At 48.4% G+C, this 24110-nt stretch overlaps 3 protein-coding genes across 6 annotated transcripts in view; all 3 read right to left on the bottom strand.

Annotated features, from left to right (window-relative positions):
- The window catches only part of LPAR5 (lysophosphatidic acid receptor 5), an 11395-nt gene extending 6568 nt beyond the window's left edge, over window positions 1-4827 (bottom strand). Inside the window, exon 1 of the mRNA XM_019627662.1 lies at window positions 4529-4827. The gene's annotated coding sequence lies outside the window, so the exon portion shown is untranslated. The remainder of the gene's footprint in view (window positions 1-4528) is intronic.
- A 1041-nt stretch (window positions 4828-5868) lies between these two features.
- Window positions 5869-14055, bottom strand: ACRBP (acrosin binding protein). Its single transcript, XM_019627644.1, has 10 exons — window positions 13939-14055; window positions 13412-13630; window positions 13141-13235; window positions 12536-12653; window positions 11428-11890; window positions 10807-10939; window positions 8384-8563; window positions 8063-8230; window positions 6921-7004; window positions 5869-6326 (listed from the first exon to the last, which is right to left on the bottom strand). The coding sequence occupies exons 1-10, from the start codon at window positions 13979-13981 to the stop codon at window positions 6204-6206; spliced, it is 1626 nt and encodes a 541-aa protein (XP_019483189.1). The 5' UTR covers window positions 13982-14055; the 3' UTR covers window positions 5869-6203.
- Window positions 14056-14678: 623 nt separating this feature from the next.
- Window positions 14679-22081, bottom strand: ING4 (inhibitor of growth family member 4). 4 transcript variants are annotated; one of them, XM_019627645.1, is made up of 8 exons: window positions 21991-22081; window positions 19202-19273; window positions 16969-17135; window positions 16675-16789; window positions 16402-16510; window positions 16020-16167; window positions 15708-15769; window positions 14679-15597 (listed from the first exon to the last, which is right to left on the bottom strand). In XM_019627645.1, the coding sequence occupies exons 1-8, from the start codon at window positions 22025-22027 to the stop codon at window positions 15558-15560; spliced, it is 750 nt and encodes a 249-aa protein (XP_019483190.1). In that variant the 5' UTR covers window positions 22028-22081; the 3' UTR covers window positions 14679-15557. The 4 variants fall into 4 exon arrangements, with proteins under 4 accessions (XP_019483190.1, XP_019483191.1, XP_019483192.1 ...); XM_019627646.1 differs by having other exon boundaries at window positions 16402-16507; XM_019627647.1 differs by having other exon boundaries at window positions 16684-16789.
- Between the last annotated feature and the right edge of the window lie 2029 nt (window positions 22082-24110).

Here is a 24110-nt window from a genome sequence, read left to right as displayed (position 1 = left end):
GGAAGGGGAACAGTGTTGGGGAATTGGGGAAGGGGAACAGCCAAGTTGTTGTCCTTCAGTCTTAGTTGTGGAGGGCGCAGCTAGCTCAGCTCCAACTCCAGTTGCCATCCGGCCACCCATCGGCAGCTTTCAGCCACTCAGCTCAAGGTGCTGAGTTCAATCTTAGCTGCAGGTGGGCGTAGCCCATCATCCCATGTGGGAGTCGAACCAGAAACCTTGTTGTTAGGAGCAAGTGCTCTCATCAGCTGAGCCATCCTGCCACCTGTTGGCAGCTCAGCAGCTAACTACTTCTTATTACACTCCTGATTATCTTGCCCACATCCATAACTCACTTAATAAAAGACCATTTCCCTTAAAAGACCTGTTTGGAAACAGTTTGCATTAAAATTTCAATAACAGTTTACACTATGCTCACAGTAACACTTTATCATTCTTAACTATTACTTGGAAAATCAATAGCTCCCTACAACTAGTAGGCACCTACTAGACACTGAATAATGAATAATAATTTCCCAAGAATTCCAAGTCTTTCTGTCAACAAAGTTACAATGTTAAACAAACCAAAATGTATTAGGTGAACTGCTACTTAAAGGTAAAGTTAAGAATCCTTTAGTAAAGCCCAAGGCAATGCTCTAATTCCATAAGAAAGAAGTCCTTGGTTTCTCTATAATGGAGCCTATTTGTAATGAATAAATAAATAAATAATTAGATAAATAAATAAGTAAGTAAGTAAATAAGTAAATAAATAAATAAAATAAAGTAAGTAAGTCGCCCCTTTCTGACACTCACAGAATGGCCTGGCATTGAGAGCTGCCAAGCCCCTGCCCTCGTCCCCACCCCATCTGCCTGCTTCCCTGGGGTTTCTGTCAGTGGAGCTGAATGGGCACAGTGCCAGGCCAGATGGCAAAGATGAGAAAAACTGCCAAAAAGGAGGCAAACAGGAAATGGAAGGAGGCTTTCAGATGTGGGGAAGGGGCAGCCCTACCCTCTCCCCAATCCTGTCTGGAGGAAGAAGTCAGGTTGTGGGGGAAATGGAGGAAGTAAAGAAACAGCAGCCATTCCAGAAAACGATGGCCACTGGGGTTTCACTTCACCCGGGGGAAGGAGGGACATGCCATGGGGGCCCACATAGGCTCAATCACCTTGACACACACAAATGTGGTAATATAAGCATACCACTACACACACGGGCCCATACAAGAACACACAGAGGTCTGGGTACACTAAGAGACGTGCTCACAAGATCCCTAGTAACAAAGCAATCAACATCTCTACAAACCCTGTAACACACAAGTATATGTATGCAGGGAGGCATGGACAACCGGCCCCAGGAGGAAAGGGTGCCTTAGGGACCATGTCCTTACACAGACAGACATAGTCAGGCAGCTTCAGGAGCACATACCCATGCAGATGTGCACAAACAGATACAAGCCCCAAGGCACTGAGGAGCAAAGAAAGTGCCAAACACGTGGAGGAAGCGGGGACTGCACCACCCCACATAACCCGCCCATCACACCACTCATACACCAGAGCATGCGCAGCCACTTTCCTCCTCCCTGCATCTCTGCCCACGTGCACATTCAGGCCCAGGTTCCTTATGTCCTCGGGGCCTTTCAGGCCTGTCCCATTGCCCTCTGAACTGGGCTGGGCACCTCTCTTTGCTGAGATAAGCTAGAGGGACAGGACTCTTTTCTGCCACAGGCAAGAAGTTGGAATGAGAGAGTAAAAGTGGTCAGGAAGCTAGATTGTGGTCATACCTTCCCCTCCACACAACCTGCCCACGGTATCCACCCTCCTTGCACCTGACCAACAGTGCAGACAGGAGCTGAAGACAAAAGAATACTCAATTTTGGACAGTGTTAGGGGCGAGGAGGAGAGAGAAATATCTCCTCTTTGTCCAGCTTTCCAGTCTGCCACCCCCCTCAGGCACGTCCTCTCTTGCCCTTTCCACATGTTCACCAAATGCCTTGCTCTCTCTTCGCCTCCTCTTTTTAGTAGTTTGAAAAGAAGGAGTCTCAGATCTTCCCATTCCCCTTGCTTCAGAAGATCAGCTCCAGAATAGCCCCAACTTCATTTTAGATTCTGGAGTTGCGGCCAATTCATGTGTCCCACCCACTCCACTGTGTGCACTCTATGCCTTGTTAGCTAAGCCCATTTCTCTGCTTCTGTGCTCGGGCAGAATTGGGAGAATGTAATCTATACACACAGACAGGCTTGATTATGAAGACCTCTTGGTATCTGTATACTCAGACTCCCAAACAGATCCAAGCTGTGCTGAACCTCCAGCAAAAGTTTAACGCAGTCTAAAGGCTTTGTGAAAAGCTCTATCCCAGAGCGGCTTTGGGAACACAGATGAATCCTGCTCATTAGCTTGTCTAGAATCTGAGGGCTTTGCGGTGTGGAGATAGTACAAGGTCACCAAGGTCAGTGGATGCTGTCCTCCTGCCCCAGGGACCACATTCTTTTCAAAGAGAGGTGCCTCTCTGGTGCAGGCTCCAGGGGGTCATCGTATCCTATCTCTCTCCTCCCTCCTCCCTAGTCCAGGCCTGCTCTGCTTGCCCCAGACAAAATTCCTGCTCCAGCATCTCCCCCTCTCCCCACTTGAGCCTGTTTCCTCCTGCTTTTGCAACATCACCCTTAGCCATGTCTTTTCCCACCGCGGGTATTCTGATCTCATCTCTCCCATGTTTTTCTGGGTAAAGGCAGAAAGCAAAAACAGCCTACAGCTCAATAATTAGTTTTCCCAATGTGGGGATGTCACCTTCCCACCTGCACATCTCCCTCCACTCTGCTTCAAGAGCTGGAAAAACGGGAAATAAAGTCCTAATCAGAAGTCATTCAGACGAGATCAACTGTCCAGGCCCTGTGCTCTGAGTTGGTCTGCATGCATCTTACCCTGCTTTGGAGCCTGGTGGGTCCCACCTTTAAGTTTCCTGCAGTCTTTTGGCCTCATTGACCTAGCCCCGAACTCTGGCAGCACTGTGCTCACACCACGAGCTTCTGTTCTCCCCCTTTCTGACTGGGCACACAACGTTTCTGTGTTGGGATGTCCGCTGGGGGCGGCAGGGTGGGGAGAGCTGATGGCATCAGAGGCAGAGGGAGCTAAGCTCTAGAGTCTCTGAGTGGCTAGGAGGTGAGGCTTCCAGGTATACTTTCTGTTTCCCCCTCAATCCTTGCCTCCATCTCCCCTTAGGGCCACAATTTCAGCTCATCCTAAAAGGAGTTGGAGATACAATTAGTGGGCGATCCCCTTCTTGTCAGAAGAGGCCCTCATAAACAGGTAATAGGCAGGCAGCTGCCCTCATTGTTGTGATACAGAGGTATCAAAAGGTCTTGCCCTAGGCCGGCCGAGTGACTCAGTTGGTTAAGAACTCACTCAAGAGTGCAAGCTCTGAGCAACAAAGTCGCCCGTTCAATTCCTGGCCTGAGCTGAGCTGCCGCTGAGCTGCCAACAGGTGTCAGGATGGCTCAGCTATAAATAAATAAATAAATAAATAAATACCTTGCCCGCCCTCAAATATTTCCCTCACCTGTGCACAATATCTGAAATTTCATCCACTTCATGTCACTCATGAGCCATTTTCTATCAGAGCTATAGGGACATTAAAGACCATCTTGTCTAGTGAACAACAGCTCGACCTGGAGATGGACTGCCGTGAGTGGCCAGCGACAGCGTAGGCTGCAGCCCCTGCTGCAGTGGGCAGCCGTGAGCTACCGTGAATGGCTGGCAGTCAGTGTGAGCAGCCGGCAGCCGAGCTGCTGTGAGCCGCCGTGAGCCGTGGTGAGTGGCCATCGAATAACCAGCGAGCGACTACCTCAGCTGGGAAGAGCGCAATGATAACACCAACATGGGCCAGTGAAGCGACATCCTCCATAACTGGACTAAAGAACAAAAGGACAGCAACTTGTCTGTTCTCCTTCCCGGATTTTTCAATAAAATCTTAAAAAAAAAAAAAGACCATTTTGTCTAATCCTCTTGTATAAATGAATGCATTGGGTGTTAAGGCGGTGTTTCTTGAAGACCCTATTAGACTATCTCTTGGTTAGCTGGGAAAGATAACCATAAAAACACATTTGTGTCAATGAACCCATTCACGGAATTTAATCAGATAAACTCATTGTCATCTAGCAGAGGGCCTTGCCCTGGGAGTTGAGTGGGTATGGGGAGTTAAGTATTAACTGAGAGTGGGAAAAGTTTGGAAAGTGTCCCCAGAGGACCCTCCTTGGTGGACTTGGGAAGCACAGAGTTTAGCATGACAGTGGGGCCTACAGGGTGAAGGAGAACACAGCCCCCACAAGATGCCCAAGTGGGGGGCTTTAAGCTTCAGAGGGGCACACCAGGGTGTGTTGTCTGACAAGGTCTTTATGCCTGAGGCAGACCCTTTTACCTTTTAAGCTATTCAAAAAGGTTTCCCAGGGCCCATGGCTCACACTCACCTCTATCCCCACCCATGTGTCCAATTACTAAAGGAGGGTGCTGTCCCTTGTACCCCCATGAGGTTCAAGCCCACCTGTGACACCCCCATACCTGTGGTTCCCTGTGGAGCTCTGCCGTTGCCCCAAGCTGACTTCCGCAGCCTTCTCTGGGCTGGGCTGAACTGGGCTGGGCTGGAAAGACTTGCTCCTGGGGCTGGTGGAGACACACCCACCTGGGCAGATCTCAGCAGATTCCAGCTCTCTGCACTCACTCAACCCCACAAGTGGGGGGGAGAGAGAGAGAGGAAGCTGTGCTTTCAGCTGTCTTCACAGACTGGCCAGAAAAGAAACCCCAGCAGATAATGGCACTTAATTCAGCCCCAACTCTGGCCAACTAATGACTCTCCCACCCACTGCTCACACACTCCCCACAGTTTCCGGGAAGCCTAACTGGTACACACACCCACTAATGCGATGACTAACCCACCAGCCTCTCGCTGTTCTCACCAGTTCCCCCTGGGTGTCTCTTCTTTTTTGGATTCCCACAGGTGGTTTTGCTCTTGCCACTAGTGGCTTATACCTCATACTGTCTAGGGCTCCTCTGTGTGCTAGTTGCAGCCGCTTGGCCGACTCTCACTGCAGAGTGCACATAGCCCCTCCATCACAGCAGTTACCAAGCTGGGTGGTTCCTCCTTGCTTGTCTCTTTCCCAAGCTGTGAGCTGGGGGGAAGGGGCTGGGCAGAGCTCAGATTACAGTCCCTCTTCTCTGTACCCTTAGGCCAAGCCCCTTGTTTTCTGTATCAATAGGAGTGGGCATATAGTCCAATCTCAATACACAAAAACAACTTCAAGTTTTTGAGTGGTTGGTGAAAAAGGGTGTTATGGTCAAATGAGTTTGAAAAACACTGGGTTAAACAAGCTTCTCTATTACAGGGCTTCTCAGAGCTTTTAACACGCCATTGATTGATCATGTGTTGATAATCCAAGCTGGGTGAAGGGTAGATGGGGATGCATTATACTGTTCTATTTTTGTGCATTTGAACTTTTCCATAACTTTTTTCTTTAATACTGTTAATCTACTGTGAACCTACAGAAGAGAGGGAGAGACGGTCCAGTTCCCCAAACATACGTGTCCTCAGAACACACTCTGGGATATCCCACGTTATTAAAAGCCAATGTTGGAGTCACATCTCAATGTATGTTGCCAAGACACAACCACCTCAACATTCAGACCATCTGGCCCATTACTGGACATCAGATCAAGGGTTTCCTGAGCTCCAAGCCCCAACTATTTCCACCCTTCTGATAAAATCCAAATCCCACCCTCCTTCCCTGGAGTTGGTCCCCCTCCCTTCCCTGACATGATTTCGGTCAGGCTCTGGCCTTCTGCGGCCTTCTTCAATCCAACTCCCTGATTTTTTAGGGCTTCTTCTCTTGGCAGGTGGCTGCTTCCCTGAGCACCATTCCCACGAGGATTTTTTACCAGCAGACGGATCCATAAGCCTCGAGGGATGGTGGATTGATTCCCACGGGACACTGTGCTGAGGATGGGATCATAACCAAAATAGGCCACACAGGTTGAAAACAAACATTTTATGCAAAGACATCCTTTAAGTTACCATCATGGACCTCTCTGGAACTACTGCCCCAACTCAGGGAAAACGTGAGTATGGGCCAGGTTAAAAACCCCAAAAGGGGCAGCCTAGAAGCAAATTGACAAACAGAGTCTGAAAGCAATGGAGAATGTGAAAATGTTAGGCTGGGGTGGGGACAGGACGAACCCCAGCTCATCCGGCTTGACTTAGAGTCAAGGTGCTAAACTCCTGGCTCCATCGAAGCACAAGTTCCTCGCTTTTGGCTGGGGACAAGACACTGTAAGTCTCGTTCTGCAGACATCTCATACGGGACACCTACATGGAGATTGGGTACACACAGTCTGTGTCACAGAGCCAGGAGCCAGAGGCGTAGAGATGGGGAGGTGTCAGAAGTCCCAAAAGAAGCAGGGGCTGGTGGGCATGGGCACAGGGCAGTAGAGGGAAGGAGAAAACTCAGGTGTGGATTTTTCAAGTTACAAGAGACACCAACCCCCTCTTTTCAGAAATGAGGCTGAGGCTGGGGGAGGAAGTGACTTATCCCAGACTACTTGGTGAGTAAGAGCAGGAGGCAAGAGTGAGACCTCAATGGTAATTCCCAACCCAGCTGGGGTTCTTCCCGTGGTGCCTTCAGAACCCTCATCTCTCATTGGCAGCCTCCCTCACAGACCCTCCCAGCCTAAGGGGACCTTGCTTACACCAAGGCTGGAGGAGTAGGGGAGAGGGAGTGTTGTGATGGAAGCCTCTGCCCTGAGAGGCAAATAAGGGAACTGCTTTCAACATCCCTGCTGCTGGGGAGCTGGGGGGCGGGGTGGGGGGGTGAGCAGATGAGGGGTGGCTCAGAACAGGCCCAACCAAGGTGACCGATTGAGGGGCTGATGGGAGAAGGAGTGGGCAGGGTGAGGGGCTCACCTTCCTATCCCGGTTTCTCATCAGACACTGTTGGCTTTTGAAGGCACAGTAGTTCGGGTACTGCACATAGTCTGTGTCACAAATCTAAACCAGGAGCCAGAGATGGGGAGGTGGGGAGACATCAGAAGCCTTACAAAACAAAAGCTCTCTAGAGAGTGGTGTCCACAGTGCCAGAACCAGGGGCAGGAATGTGGCCCTTTGGAACCAGACCTTCTATACCTAGGGTGCCCCCTCTCTGAGGAACAGGTCTTTGTCCCCTCTGCCTTTCCAATCCCGTTCTCTGTCATAGTTCAGTCAGTGGGAAGAAGCCAGGGGCCAGAGAGTGGGAAGTAGCTGTTCTGCTGGTCCACTTGGTGGGGAAATGGCTGAGGAATGGGGACCCAGGAGGAGGGGCACTGAGGGTGCACAACATGGGAAGGGGGCCCAGTTGGTTGCCCAATCTCAGGGAGTCTTCTAGTGATGGGTAAATGAGGGAGAGGGTAGAACAATCTCTAATGTGTGACCTTGGGGGAATCACTTCCCTCTGTGGACCTTACCTTCCCATCTATAAATCCAAGGGAGCAGCAGAGAGGATCTCTGAGATCCCTTCCAGATCTAGGGGCCCCTCAGCTAAACCACAGAAGGGAGAGGCCTGGTCTCAGGCACAACAGATAGTTCCACAGGGGAAGTAGCTTTGGGGAGGTGGGGAGCAAAGTTGATGCAACAGGGAAAACACAGGAAGAGCCCAGGAAGGAAACTCAAACTGAGGCAGTGAAAGTACTGGATCACGAGGGTGGTGGCCCCTCAGGCATCACCTAGTCATGTGTTATAGGGATGAGTATAATTTTGGCCTAGAGAGGGAAGTGACTTGACCAAAGCTCCTCGGCAGGTAGCTGGCAGAACTGGGACCAGAACCTCTGTCTCCTGCCTCCCAGTCTCACGCTCTCCCACCCCTCCTAATTCCTACTCCTTTGCTAAACACAATCCTACTCTACTGTGTGTGTGTGTGTGTGGGGGAGTCTATTGGAGAGATGCAGGAGGCTCAGTGAGGACTGGTTCTCAGAAGTCAGGGGCCCAAGCCCTAGAATGGGCTGCCTAGAGCAAGTAACCAGAAAGAACTGGAGTGAGTGGGGTTGGGCTGAGCTTTGGGGAAAGGTGCTGACCTTGGTAGGGAAATCCCCATCCTGGAAGCTAAGGAACTCAGTCTGGAGCCAGCTGGCAACTCGATTATCTTCACAGCCCTTTGTGGCTAGTCGGGCACACCAAAAGTCCATGCGGAGACCACCGTACAAATCCAGCCCATAAAAGCGGCCCGATTGTACAGTCCCCATCTGTGGCACATGGGACAAGGACAGGGGAGATGTGCACGCCCCTGTTCCCCTGCAGGCCTCCCTTCCCACTGCCCAGATCTGTCTGGAGCCTGAGCACCCCCCTCCCCACCCTCCATCCCCTCGCCACTGCAGGCTGCCCAGCTAGTTAGGTACCTGGGTGCCAACAGACAAGCTCTGAGATGTAAGCAAGGGGCTCATGAAGGGTGTTTTGTGGGCGTTGTCACACTGCTGCCGCTGTAGGTTGGTCTCTGAGTGGCATTGCTCCAGCTTCAGTGAGCAGAAGTCACAGAGGGGACAGGTAGCTGTGTGCTGCCGCCCAAGACTGTCACAGACCTGGGGCAAGAATGTGGCTAAGAGGCTGAGGTTGAGATTCCCCCACACTCAGCCCTCCAGAGCCATCCCCACAAAGTCTTTGCATTTAGGCTCTTCAGAAAGCTGCTCTGGCATTTCTCCCTACTCCTCTCCCCAAGGGCTCCTCAAGGACCTTGCCTCAGCTCTCTATTTGTTCACCCTCTTCCTGGATGATTTATCTCCTCCCAGATAATCTTCATCTCTCTGTTGGTGACACCCAGATCTTTGTCATCAGTTCTGATCTCTTTCCCAAGCTCCAAATCCTCAATTGCCAAGTGCCTGACAGATGTCTACCATCCAGTGACCAACAACGACCCCTAACTTATCTGAATAGGACTCCTAACCATCTCTCTCTCTCTCTCTCTCTCTCTCTCTCTCTCTCTCTCTCTCTCTCTCTCATGATAATGCTAATATTTACAAAGAGTTGACATAGGGCTAGGCACCATGGCTATAAATGCTATCATCTTGTTTAGTCCTCACAAGAACCCTACCCTAGCATAGGTACTAATAATGTGTCCATTTGACCTATGAGGAAACAGGCTCAGTGAGGTAACTTGCGCAAAACCACACATCTTATACATGGTGGAGTTGGGACAAAGATCCAGTCTTTTTAACTTCAAGACCTATACTCTAGCACCTAGGTTCAACACCTCCAAGTTCTTGGAAGACATTGTTTAGAGTGGAGGTACCCACCTCCTAGCTGGACTCTGCACCCTGACCGAGCTCCTCAGCGTTCTCAGGAGGATCTCCAGTCAATCCATCCATCTCCTCCTGCATCCATGGCTACAGCACATCACAGTGACAAAATCTCCTACATCACCTTGTTTACTCTGCACAACAGCTTCTAGGGAGGCATGGTCATGTCCCTGACCAAAAATGGTTACTAAATTCCTCTTTCCTACCAAATTAAAAACAAATGCTTCAGACTGCCATTCGAGATTTTCCACATTCTGACCCTTATTATCTCTTTGACTCCTAATATTTTGCTCCAGGCAAAATGGGCTCCTTACTGTTTCCTTAACCAGAGCCTTAAAATCCATTGGGCTCTCCATGACTCCTGAACTTCCCACACTTAAAAAACTCCCTCCAGGGTGGCTGGTTAGCTCAGTTGGTTAGAGCACAGTGCTCATAACACCAAGGTTGCCGGTTTGATCCCCACATGGGCCACTGAGTTGCACCCTCCACAACTAGAATGAAAAACTTCTTGACTTGGAGCTGATGGGTCCTGGAAAAACACACTGATCCCCTCATGCACCGACCCACCCCCAAAAAAATACTCTCTCCAACACCTATCACACCCTTTTGTAACGCTGCTGAATCTCTTGTGGGCTCTAGGCCTTTTAAGGGCAGGAGCAACATGCGCATTCTTAGTCCCTCATGAAATCTCTTCTCTTTCTTGCACATACGTACTAGTCCCTCCAGCAGGAACCTTCTACTGATCCTCTTCTTTTGCCTGGTTAACATTTTTCCTCCTCAGGTTTCAGTTTAAACATTAGTTCCTCTAAGAAGCATTCTCTGATCCTCCCAAACACAGACAGTTGTGCTCCCCTTCCGCTCTGTCTGCACTTTGTACTTATCCATCACAGCATTTATCCCATCATGCTGTTCTGCCTGTTTCCCCGTCTGTCTCTCCCGCTAGACTCCAGAGCTCCAAGACGGTTGGATCTATTGTATTCATTGCCAACATCTCAAATACCTGGCACAGAGTTGGGGCCCAATCAATATTTGTTAAACAAATGGATGAATGGAGGGCATACCAGCTCTCGACAAATGTTTGCTAACTTGTATTATTTGAAAACCTAAAGGATATTTTCCTGGGACTAGGACTTGCTGGGTGCTGAGGACACATTGAGACTGGAATCTCTCTACAGATCCCTGGAATGGGTTCTATGACCCCTGTGGAAAGGAGAGCTGCATCTGAGGCAGAGCCAAGTATTGAAGATGGTGAACTGGATCAGGAGATGACTCAAGCCTAACAACTTAGAGAGCTGAAGGGTGAATTCTGGATTGGAATGGATTCCAGACTAGGTCTTGAACCTTCCTTCTTTAAGGTGAGCTGGAGATGTCTTTCCAGAGAAGGGATTCCCACTTGAAGAAAACCTCTCCAGCAATGCCTCATGCTTGCTGTATTCCTGCTTATCCCCCCATTCCCATGGCCTAGTATTGTGCCAAGGCCAGAGCATGACCAATGAGCATGTATCCATTAAACAACATGGTGGACATACCGTCTTCCCGAAACCAAGGATCTCATCCTCCAAGTGCCGCCAGGCCCTGGCTGTGGGGGTCATGATGCAACTGTTCTCCATAATGGAATAGCACATCACCAGCAAGGCCTCCACATGGGGCAGCTGCAGGAGGCTGCAAGGAGACAGCACTGACTGGTGGGGACAGGCCAGAGGGCTGGGGCAGAAAGCCATAGCCACTCTCTTCCCCTCCCCTCAGCCTCTGCTCTTGGTCATACACATTCAGTGAGCTGGATGGAGCCTCAGAGGCATCTCCAACTGCCTTCTTTTAAAAATGAGGAACTGAGGTCCAGAAAGGGGAAGTAACTTCCTCAAAGTTGCAATGTTCATCAAGGCCAGAGACAAGACCGGAACCCAAGTCTAATAGCTCCAGATACAGGGCTCATTCCATTACATCGTGTAAAAAACGGGCAGTCTAGGGCAGTGCTTAAACCAATGATGGCCACAGAACAGCTGAGGCAGGCAATTTCTAGGTACGCCTGAAGCCCAACCAAGTCTGAGTGGGTCTGGAAGCTGAAGCTGAATCCTGGAAAGTGGGCTTCTCATTGCCAAAGAAAGCAGCAGGAAGGGTAGGGCTGCTGGGGGAGTCAGAACTTCCTGTACCTGCCAGAGTTTTGGCTTTTCCAGGTGGAATCCTCATCATATGCATCACTCATTTCATCCATTTTCTGGGCAGATCGAATGAGTTCCTGAATAGTCTCCATCATCATAGGTGTAGTCTCCACTTCCCTCACCCGGGGAGTAAAGGAGAAAGGCTTGGAAGATAAAACTTGGGCCTGGAACTTGGGCTCTGAGTCCGTCTGCAGCCCAGACATGGCCTCCAGTCCCTTCTCTGTCCCCTCTCCTTCCTCCAGCTTCCCCTCCTCCTCCTGCTCCTCCTCCTCCTCCTGCTCCTCTTGCTCCTGCCCTTTCTCCTGCTTATGTTCTTGTTCTTGCTCCTGCCCTTGATTTTGCTTGTGATCTGACCCTTGCTCCTGGCCTCCCAGGGACAAGGAGGACTGCAGCAGCTCTTCCACGTTGTTGTTGAGCCGTTCGGGCCAGGGCTGGAAGGCCTGCTGTTCTGTGGCTGCAGCAGGGTTTGGGAGGGACCAAGAAAGAGAAGGAAGGGGATGGTTAGCTTTCTGGACACCCGAGTGTCTTTGTTTACAGAGAGACACACACATAAACACCAAGACAGAAGAAAGCAGCCTAAATCATACTTATCCACACAGTCAAGTATAAAAGACACAGAATGAGTACGAATATCCAAACAGTATTACCATGGTGATTGCGGTGTTGGTAGCATGTCACCTTTCTGCCTCGCTTACAAGTGCTCCTCTTCCTTAACTCCCACCTCAAATACCACCTGTTGTCCTTATCTCTTAGGAAACACTAAGTATTTTGAATAGCTAGCAACTAATCCTTTCCAGGCTGAAGATGTTAGCTTACAAAAGTCCCAGAGGACTTCCACATACAGGAATGTTTTTGAGCGTTACGAAAAATGGATTCAGGGCAGGCTTGTAAGTAATGTCAGAAGATATTCTGGGACAAGAAAGCTCTAACTTGTACTCATAAAAAGCAGTCTCCGCCTTATGTAAAGAGATGCCTGCCCCCATCTCCCACCTTCCCTCCACTTTCTTCCCATTTCCCTACCACTGACGCCTTCAATCCTGGGCCCTGGGATTTGTGGAAGGGGTTGTTGGTAGTCTTCCAGGTGCTGGGAGAGTCTCACCTGTGATGTGTGATGACATGGGGGAGGTCATTGTGGTAGGCGGGACTTCAGCAGAAGAGTCTATCCCCTTGGGAGTGTTAGGTGAGAGAATTGAGACTGGCTGGGAGCATCGGACTCTCTGCAAGAAGAGAAGGAACGTGGGAATGCCTTTCCCAAAGGGTGGACTTCTACTCCAGCTTATTCCTCAGTCCCTTTTCCAGCATGCCTTCTGTCTCACAGTTCCTGGGTAGGGATGAAGGGACATGGTCCCTGGCGGAACCCTCTAGACCTGAGAAAGGGTTCCCTGCAAGATAAAACTCTGTGTCTGGGCCACACCCCTGCCTTCAGTCTCTTGTGTTTGACTTGAATGAAATCACTGGCCATTAAAAGAAATGGAAGGGCTTATCTCTTTGCCTCTTCCCATCCCTCTTCCCTCCTTTTCTTGCAGTAACAGGAGTGTTCTGACAGTCTAAGAATGCCCAAGGTGAGGCTGTATTCGTACGCAATCTGGGCAAAGTGGCACTGAGGCAGGATCTCAGGATCGCCCTCCTAAAGCCCTTCTGCAGCTCCTCACTGCCACAGCCTCTCCCTTGGTCCTGCAACACCAGATCTCCCTTTGTCCTCACCTTGGCATAGTAGACGCGGTTAGAGCAACGGTACTGAGTAAACTGGCAGAAGGACTCAAACCAGGAGGCATAAGGGAGGTCGGAGCAAACAGCGCCTGAGAAGGGGTAGGGATGGAAAAAGTGAACACACAAGGGGGAGCTCCCTCCTGGAGAAGGAGGTGGGCACTTTGGGTCTGGAGAGTGGAGAATATGGGCACAGGGTAAGAGACCATCCATATCATTTCCCCTGTCTCCAGTGAGCACAGGGCTGCCCCACTAGTTAGGCCCTCACCATCAGGCACCAAGCCGTGATTCTCATATTGGTCCAGCTGGACAAGGGTGGGATTCCGGCAGCCGTGGGTTGCACGGAGACGGCAGGTAATCTCTGCCTTCCAGGTAGGGGTCAGCAGTGCGAAGAAGCGTTCATATTCGGTGGGAGAGAGAGGGCTGCCTGGAGTGGAGGCCGAAATGGAATCCTGGGCTGAGGTAGTTGGCGGAGGCAGGAGCAGCACTGCGAGGTGGGGAAGAGACTGATGGATGGACGGAATTCCAAAACCCGCTCCAGGCCTGGGACAGGACAGCCTGGCCAGCGGGGCCCCGTGCAAATTAGGAACCGGGGATGTCTGACCGGTGGGGATGCCAGGGGCAGAGACAAAGGTGAGCCCGGTGGAAATCGGGGAGGAGCTCAATAAGAAGTTGGGGAGCACATCCAACGCAACCTCCTTGAGAAACGTTTCCGAAACAGTAAAGGAAGGGCTCTCGGGAGGTAGAAGACCGAGCCCGGGGAGGGAAGAGACCGAGTAGGTGGGAATCTCTCACCCTTCAGGAGCGAGAGAAGGAAGCCAGCGGTGAGCTTCCTCATGGCCCCAGACAATCCGCGCGCGTTTCCCAGACCAAAGCGGCCTTCTAACCGGCCAAACCAGAGAACCGGCAGGCGCGGGCTTTCTGACCCGTAGTAGAAGGGGCGGCCCCACGTCACAAAAGGCCTGGGGCGGGGCCTCAGAAACTGACGGGTGGCGGGGGTATGGGTCCTCACGTGTCATATACTCCAGAGGATAGGATGATGATGGCAAAGTTATCATTGACGCAGTACCTTTCACGGAGTAAGTTCTGTGTTCTTTATGTGCCTCACCTCATTTCATTAACAAGGTCATCCCTTCGAGTGGATCCCCTATTTTACAGATGATGAAACCGGGACTTGGAGAAACAATTTGCCCAACAGGCAGTGAGGCTGAATGTGAGTACCAGTACAAGACAGGGTTCTGGGCAACAGACATAGAATGTACAAAACAAACTCAGGGCCTACCTGGGTAGGTACCTGAAAGGAAGCCTCCAGGTAAGAAATGAGCCAAAAGGGGAAAGGAGCAGGGTTCAGGTGAGGGGGAGCTCAGGTGTAAGAATGGCTCAGTCTACAGAAGTGTTTTCCCATTGGAAGGTGAGCAAGACAATTCATAGTCGCAGGAGAGAAAATGTTTTTGTTTTGTGTTTAAAATAAGAAATCAAGCTAACATTTAGTATAATAGTATATGTATAAAACACAAATACACATTTATTGGAAATTAAGTGGCAGATGTTTTATGGAGAAAAGATACATAATTTTAAGTTTTGGAAACCCCTGGTCTGAGGCACACACCCCCGGCCAGCTCTGTCCTTCCCAGGTTGAGAACTTGTGCATCCTGGTGTACTTCTGGTTCCATGTCCTGTCCTACTTCTGGCATGTCATCTTCCCGCCTCTTATCAAACCCAAAGGATGCAAAACAAAAAAAAAATGCTTAGCACATGTACTAAAATGCTGTCTCTACAAAAAACACAGCAGGCCACCAGGTACAGCTTTTATTCTCCTACCCAAGTTCCTTTACATGTGACTTATCTGCAGTCCACCTTGCCCCCTCTCCCTCTCCCGTTCACAGGGCCAGGGTGAATCCTCTTGGCACAGAGGAAGGGGTGCCCCTTCAATTAGGGCCACAGCCCAGATAAACTGGGGGAACCCCCACGTGGAAAGAGCAGGAAGAGAATGATGAAAGTTTATTACACAATAGCCAACCCCCACGGGGGGGGGGGGATTAGTAGGGCTGGGGGAGCGCCCCCATGCTACTGCCCAAGTCCTTAAATACAAAGCAAGGGGAGTAAGAGGACCATCCCTCGGAAATACAGCACCAACCTCAGCATGGAGGCAAAAGGAGAGTGGGCAAGACCACTTCCCTCTGAAGGGGGTGGGCTGAATGGCAGCACACATCCTTAGTGGCTGCGGCAGCCCTCCCTACCAGGATTTGGATGCAGCCTCAGCACCAGGAGTAGGGAGAGGGGAGGAGAAGGGATGATAACACTGCACCATCCACTTCACCTTGAACCCCCTGGCCCCAGCACAGGCATTCCTCTCCCCACTAGCCCGGGTCAGGGGATGTGGAAGAAACTCTGTTGGAATCCAAGGCCCTTATCTATTTCTTCTTCCGTTCTTGGGAGCAGCGTGGGCAAAACCTAAAAAGGCAAGAACAGAAAGAGAGAGAAGGGGAGGGAGAAAGTGAGGGAGAATGCCCTCTGCTACACCGCTTAGGGGCAGCTCAGCTCCTGCAATAACTCTCACTCACCATTTCCCTCGAGGCTTGGTCGTCAGCCCCACACAGGCGAAGTGGAACCACTCTATGGAACACTAGAAAAGGAAGAGGATGAAAGAAGCAGAAGTCGGACCAGTGGGGCAGAGGAAAGCAAAGAAGTCCCCACCCCTGGATTCCTTAGTATCCCCTTAGCCCATCCCTTCGAAGAATTCTTAGAGGTCCCAAGGCCAAACAACTCCAACTGCCTTCTTCCTATTCTGAAGTCCCGCTATTCAACTATTTTCCCTCCTCTTGTTCCCACTCCCTTTATGTCCCCTAGGACCCCTGTGGCAAAGCGGTTCTCACATCAGGGTTGTCACAGCCAATCATCTCTCCATAGGAGACCTGGTGACAAAGGCAATAGGTGGGTTCGTTGGGATCCACAGGCATATCCAACACATCAGAGGGATGGACACTGCCAAAGGTCACTGAGGGCATCCCATACTCAGGACTTCTGCATGCCAAGAGGAAGAGAAAGTGTCATCTGTATGCCCAAGATAGCTAGAACTTGAGACCTTGGTGGGGCAAGTGATTTGGGGCTTCTCTGTCCAGCAGGGAGCAAAATGGTAAGGAGAGGAGTTACTGGCACAGAAGACAGAGAAAGTGGCAAGGGGCAGGGTGGGGTGGGATTGGGGGCGGGGGGAGAGAAGAGCATGTCATCTGACAAAGTGCTCCCCGATACACTCACGTGCGCACAAGTTTTAGCTTCTTCTGGGCAGCCTTAGGGGCTTCTTCATCTGAGTTTTTCCCTTTGGAACGAGCACGGGAAGCTTTCTTCTCTTTTTGAGTCCGGCCTTCTAGGAAAGAGGGGGAAAGCCAGAAGGCAGGGAGACAGAAAGATGGGTTAAGCCCTCCTTCTTCCCCTTCTTTCCGACGTGGTGCCCCTCACTCACAGCTGAAGAGCTGGCTTCTTCTCCCTCTGCATCTCGCCCCGCCTCTCGCAGCCCACCCCCCTCCTCACTCTTTTTGCCTTTGCTGGAAGAGCTGTCATAGTCACTTGACTCAATCTGTTTCTCCTTCAAGTCAGCCTCAAAACGAGCCAGGTCTGTGTCCAGTCGCCGAATGTGTTTGTCCACCTGGTTGGGAAGCAAGGAGAAAGAAGAGATACAAGGCTCGTTCCAGTAAAAGAAAATAGGCTAAGACAGATTCTGTGGATCTCCCAGACCCAAAACAGATTCCAATACAGCTAAAAGAGGGGTCTAGGACCCCAAGGAATAGACGGGAGTTAAGCGGGGAGCCATGAACAGGGCCATACCATCTCATAGGTCTGCATGGCAAGCTGCACCTTGTCGTCACCAAATTCCTTGCATTTGCCATAGGCTTCCTGGATCTGTTTGAGAAGAGCCAATTTTTCCTCGGAGCTCAGGTTGCGGGCGCTACTCATATATTCAGTGGCCAACTTGTCAATTTCAGCCTTCAGGTCTACAACAGAGAGAGGCCTGGTCACAATGACCTGAGTGGTAGGTGACACACACTTCTTCCTCTTGTTCCTTGGACCTTTTCCATTGACCATGGTAACCTTCGAAGTAAAATGTACTGGAAGTTCATAGGTACTGTGCCACATACTCAAGTAATACAACATACTGGCAATATTTGTTTAAGGGTGACTTCAAGTGCTGAAAACATTGCTATCAGAGTTGAAACAAATTATTGAAACATAATGAGGGATCCTTTGCACACTGCACTAGTACAAAGTATATTTTTGTTGATGTCTGAAGATGCTTCTTTGCAGGGCTTGCTGCTGCTTCTTGAACCATGAATTCTATCTCAAAAACCGCCTAGTTTCTTGTCTTAAAAATATCCCACAACAGTTCTGTGTGCTGTACACCAGGCTGGGTCATCCACTGCTGCTGGCTTCTAGTCTGTGCATCCATTTAAAATGAGGCGCTAGCTCATTAATGTAACAGTTCTACTTACTGCCCACCCTATTTTGCTCATCATTTACAACTTGCTAATATTTCCCCTCACTTTTTTTCTGTTTGTTATCTTAAATATTGCTCCAAAGATTTTAATATTGGAAGGCAAGTGATGTCCCAAGACACTGAAACTACAGATGTCTACTGCCCAATATTTGATAGGGCTCATAAAAAAAAAGTCAATAGAAAGAAACAGAAACATGACTATAACATTGTGCAGTAACGTGTAATAGGAAGTGCACAGTCTATACTTATGCCCCATTTGTTTGAGGCCTTTGGAGGAAGCTGAAAAAGAAAGTAGTTCAATGATCTCCAACTGGTCTTTCTGTGCATCAACTCAAGAGTTGGAACTGTATTATGAAGAAAGCAGGCTGGTTCTCAGAATTTGGCAGGCAGTTCTCAGGGACCTACGTCCAGGATTTTAGATGATGTTCACTTTTTCATGAGTAAACTTACCCAGAGTAACTTAAACCACATTTTTAGGTATTCTTTTAAAAGATTTTTTATTGGGGAATTGGGGAAGGGGAACAGTCAAGTTGTTGTCCTTCAACCTTAGTTGTGGAGGCCGCAGCTAGCTCAGCTCCAAGTCCAGTTTGAGGCCACTCAGCTCAAGGTGCCGTGTTCAATCTTACTTGTGGTGGGCATAGCCCATCATCCCATGCGGGAGTTGAACCGGCAACCTTGTTGTTAGGAGCATGTGCTCTCACGAGCTGAGCCATCCTGCCCCGTTGGCAGCTCAGCTCGGGCGCAGCTCATTGGCCCATGTGGGAATCGAACCGGCGACCCTGTTGCTCAGAGCTCGCACTCTTAACCAACTGAGCCACTCAGGCTGGCCCGTTTTAGGTATTCTAACACCAGCTTGTTACATCCTTGAGCATGGCTACATAAGGATGGAAAACAAGACCTATATATCCTTCAGCAGGTATGGGGGATAGCTCCAACAGACATCTTTGACCTTGAGGAGACCAACCTCAAGGTATAGCCTCAGGCTCCAAGTGAATACCTCAATGCAGCCAAACTTGCTCAGTGTCCAAGGCCACAGCTGGTGTCTAGTGCTTCTGTAAGGTTGAATACAGTGTAGAGATCCTGATGTCAATTGCTATTTTTTCTTCTTTTTTTCTTTCTCTGTCTTTAAGAACGTCTCATACAGCAAAGCTCCTATCTGATAACATGAGTTGCAATCCAAAGCCACACTGAATTTTGTGACAGTAAAATTAACAATCCAGTAGAGCAGAAAGATTCTAGCCTTTCTATAAATATACCGAACGTGGAGAACTGAAATGATTCTAGAGTTGACTGTGGTTTATTGAATTCTTCTTGAGCAAGCTATAAAGAACATAGCATCTCTGAATTCTTGATGCATTGTCCCAATAATCCATTTGTTATGGAAAAGCTGATATACAAATGCAGAACATCACTCTCCTTTTAAGAAATGCAAGAGAGTAAAAAAGCGAGAGAGAGAAGCCACAGTCCTCCAGATCAGACTGAATGATATGTTACCACTGAACAGAAAAAGAAATGATCACACACACTCAGTATACACATGGACTCCTTACTCTGTATGGTACGTACCCTCTGTTCTTTGGTCCAGGTCCCTCATGAGCTGAAAGTTTCTCTGTAGTTCAAAAGGGAGGTTTTCGATACCTAGGGAGAAGAGGAGCAACAGAGTCACTAGACTTCATAGGCCTTATGGCTGCTTTCAAAGTACAGGTCTGAAACAGGACTCAGTTTTCCCTCCTTTGAACTCTTGAATGTATCTGTGATGGCACTCATCATTCCTTTCTCAGAAGACGCTGTGTCTGCCTCCCCATAACTAACCTCTCCATCTCTGCACAGCTTTTCCACCTTTTCTCCCTTCAGTGACCCTACTCTATTAATGAGCCCTTTCTCTTCATTTGCAATCTCTGTTTCCAAGCTTCTTGCCCTCAGCTCACAAATACTCTCCTGGTGTCCTCCGCCACTCAACACACACAAACACAGTCTGCTCTCTGTATAGTAGCCAGAATGTTCTTTTAAAAAATGAAAATCTGATCAAGCCGCTCTCCTGCTTATAATCCTCCAGTAACTTTCTACAGCACTATTCCTAGTTCTATCCGGCACCTTCTGGCCCTTGCTTACCTCACACCAGCCTTCACTCATGTCGGTCCCCCTTTGTGCTCTCTCTGCTTAGATCGTACTGGCCTTCTAAGTACCTGGAACTTACCAGCATTCTTCCTGCCATTTGGCTTTCCACATGCTGCTCTCTCTGCCTGGAATGCACCGCCCAGTCTTCCTGATCCCACTTCCACCATACCTCTTGGCCTACTAAATATTCCCATTCATTCTTCAAAGCTCAGCTCAACCTTGACTTCCCTAGACTCCAACATGTGCCGTGGATTATGCTGTCAAGTTATTCTATCTCTACCCTTCTTGGCACTTATACAATTATAATTAACTAATTAATTGTATAATTAGTCAGGTTTTTTTGGTATCTGTCTCCCCAACTCTCCAGAAGGGCTAGACATACCTGTCTTCTCTGTTTCCCTAGTGTTTAGACCTTTGACTTGCATAGAGGGGCCTCAATAAATATTTGAATAAATGCAAGAATACTTAAGTCTCTCCCATAAAAGAAAAATTTTTTTGCATGACTCCACTTCAAACTTTTAAAACCCTCCACTGCTTTAATCTATGACCTCAGGTCTGCCACCACCAGTTTACTGAGATGACTTTAAGTCAGCAATGACTTACTAAAGCAAGTGATCTATTAGTCCTATTCTAACATATATGTCTGAAACATCTTTTCTCCTTGGAGTAACTTTCTTCCTCTTAGGAATCCAAATCTCATCATATACTTACTGGTAATTCCAACATTGACATTTCCATAGCCTGTCCCTTAAATGTTAATGTTTTCTTGAGATTACACTTTAATCCTCTCAATTTCTCATTTGTTTTTCCATGAATGATCTTGATCTCATTCATTCTCATGGATATAATTACCATTCCTATGCTTAAGTCTAAATTAAATATATTGCTATTACTCCTGAATTTCCTATCATGTTCATGATATACTGTCTACCTCACATCCCAAGCAGGAAATCAAAAAGTCACCTTAGATCCTTCCTTCTCTCTCAACCACTGAGTCATCAATCAGTCCTGTCATATTTAACTCCTAAATACTCCTGTCACTCCCTGAGATCAGATCCTCATCTCTGACCCGGATTGTTATCACTAATTGATCTCCCTACTACCAATGTCATGCTCCAGTTTATCATACATACATCAGTTATTTTCCTTTATAAAAATCACTCTATTTTAAAAATCTGTTGGTTCCTCACTATTTAAAGTGCAAGCTTCTTAGCATGGCTTTAAAAGGCCTCGCACAATCTAGCCCCAGCCTCTTTCTCCAGTGTCACTTCCCAGTCTTCCACCTTAGAGTCCTATATATCAAACACTCTGACCTCAGTTTTCCCTGACGTTGCCACAAACCCATTAAGACTCAACCTTCAAGACTCTGTTCAAACATCACATCCTCTGTAAAGCTTTACCTCCATCCCCAGGTAATTAGTCTCTCTTTCTCCAGTGTTATCAAGTGTCCTTTCAATGTATCTCTAGTATTTCACTTGTCACACTGTTTTATACTTACTAGCAGAATCTGTTTCCTACTAGACTATGAGCACTTGCGGGCAGGGGCTACGTCTTACTCATTTTTGTATATCCCCAGCACCTGCCATTATGTCTGACTCATAACAAGCCTTCAATAAATGAGTGAATGAATGAATGACTCCCAACACGAAGACAAATGTAAGCGCATAGGGTGACATACTTTGTGAAGGGGTAGGTTACATAAATGGCATAAACACAACACGATTTCCATTTGATGGGAATCGGATCTTTACTCCAAGAAGAGAAGCTTCCAGTTCATCATCTGACAGTGGTCACTCACAACCCCCATACCCAGGAGAAGCCACTTCTCAGGAAGAACTTAGCGGAGGAGCCGCGAGGTCTTTGTCGCTGCTCCAAATGGCAGTGGGTGATATACTAAAACGACCGATTCTGAACGATTTTGAGAAAAAAAATATACCCTCAGGCTGGAGACCCTGAAGATGGGGACAGCAAAAATCTTTCCGACTATGCACATTAGCCCTTCAAGAGACATCCCTCAGCCCCACCGCGCAGCCCCTCCCTCATCTACACCCCAAAGCGAGGCCTAGACCCCGCTGCCCGCCCCCTCTTTCTTCACACCCTCCAATATTTTCTCTCCCGAAACCCCTTCACAAGTGTGACCTTCTAACCACCGGGACTTCGGGGCCATAGATCTCTTCAGCCCTGATCCCCGCCACCACTCTGTTGACCCCTGACCCCCTCCTCCAGCCTGCTCTTACTGTCCAGATAATGTTCCAAATACATCCCCGCAGCCATCTTGAAGCAAAACAAAGCAACTTCCGATCCGCCCCGGAAGTAACTGAAACACGATAGGTGCTGAAGCTATTATTCTTCGGTTAGGGCCTTTCCGCCCTTAAAAGGAGAACTTCCGCCCTTAGTAAATTATCAGCTGGGACACATCCGCCCGATGTTGACACTTGTCCGGTTGCGTAAGTAGCCAGGACCGCCCGTACTGAGGCACCTTGAAGCGGCTTGAGCCCGCTTCCGCCCTTATTCAGCCCTCATGCGCGACCGACCATAGCAGGCATGACGTCACTGGAGGTCGCCATTTTGCATTCTGTATCAAACTTTTTTTTCCCTCCAAAACGGGAATGTGCGGTAACGAAGTAAAAAACCCCAAAACACCTTGTCTCTTTAGGATTGTATTGCATAAACACCCCCTTTTCAGCAACAGGGGAACCTTTCCTTTTGCAGAATATGAATCTGATGACGAGAGCAGGTCCTGGTTGAATCAAGACTTTCTTATAATGAAGTTGCGGAGGCTAATTGCGTGTTGAGATTTAAACCCTTGGCATTTCTGTTCACGCACACGAACACCCAACTCCCTAAGATAGCTTTTTAACACGGAGAAAGGTTATTACTTATAAATTCTGTTTATAAGTACAAAGAACTGCTCACACAATAAAGCTATAATTATTTTTGTTGAGTCCTGTCCTACACTCGAATACACTCACATATAAAAATGACATAGTATTCCTGGCCTTGCCCTCTTGTTTCTGTCTCCCTTTTTGAGTTTATACATGATGTTAACTAGCACCCTGACTGAAAGAAATGGGTCATGGATCTGTCACAACTGGGCCAGTGAGATGCCAGCTATCACCCTAGTCAGCTGCAGTACAATGAAAACTGCTTTTCATCATGATGGAAAGCAATCAAGTGCATGACGGGCTACCACCACACTAGGGAAACAGTTCAAAGACCATAACCTAAAAGTGGTGTTGAGTGTTTTGGAGATCAATGTCACCCCTCACACATTCTTGATAAAAATTATCTATGTCACAAGGTAGCTTTTTAATGAAACAGACTTACAGCCACATAATTTAGACCAAATATGTGAAGGGTTATTATACGTTGAAACCCCAAGTTTACTACTGAGCAGGTGGTAAGATACAACAATAGAATCTACAAGACTTCATTTTAAGTATCATGCCCCTGGGTAATTTAAGCTCTGTGCCTATTTCCTTCTCTGTAAAATGAGAATAACAGAACCTATTTTATAGGGTTGTTGCTATGAGTGAGCATATCCTTAAAAAAAGTATTCTGGTTCTTATACCTGGGATGAAGGTAGGGCTGTCAGGGTCTTTTCAACAGTTGGGGGGCGGGGCAGGGAAAGAGCAGTATTCAGGAAGTTAACCCACATTGGCCTATTTGGTCATGTAATCCATTCATTGGTGTCACACCACAGGTGGAGACTATCTTGGATACCCACACAACAGAATGAGCTCTAAATTAAGTGGGCATTATTTCATTGACTATCCATACTCTACTGGGTAAAGGACATCGATGCCCAGCAGTACCAGAGGACAGCCATGTTATCAGACATGAGAGCTTTGTCACTTTTTCTGTTTAAAGATGTTTTAATTCTCAAAAAGGAATCTTGGAGGTGATCTAGCCCAATCCCTTCATTTAACAGCTGAAGAAGCATCTTGGCCAACACTGGTTGATAGTAGAGCCAGGGCTGATGTCCAGGTTTTTTTACCATGCTCTACTCCTCAGCACTATTCAGCAGTGTTCTTCAACCTGGCTATGGTTTCCACCACTGGAAACCTCTGGTTTGAAGTGCCACAGGATAATGAATATATGTATGTACACACATGCCAACTGGAATTAGCACTGAGCCCACTAGTGCTCAGGCAGGGCTGTAGGGCCTTTCAAGAGGCTATGCTTGCATTTCTTTGATAAGGAGCTAAGCAGTTTTAACATACGACTGAAACCTTGCTCTCTCATATTTAGACAATGCAGTCTTCATGACAAGATTTGTATGTAGAAACCCTCATCAAGATTTCACTTCAGGGCCAGCCGAATAGCTCAGCTGGTTAAGAGCTTGCGCAAGAGTGCG

Source organism: Hipposideros armiger, unplaced genomic scaffold, assembly GCF_001890085.2.
Source record: "Hipposideros armiger isolate ML-2016 unplaced genomic scaffold, ASM189008v1 scaffold_739, whole genome shotgun sequence".
Lineage (NCBI taxonomy): Eukaryota > Metazoa > Chordata > Mammalia > Chiroptera > Hipposideridae > Hipposideros > Hipposideros armiger.
Note: the sequence above shows the minus strand (reverse complement) of the source record. Positions and strands in the feature narration are given on the sequence as shown.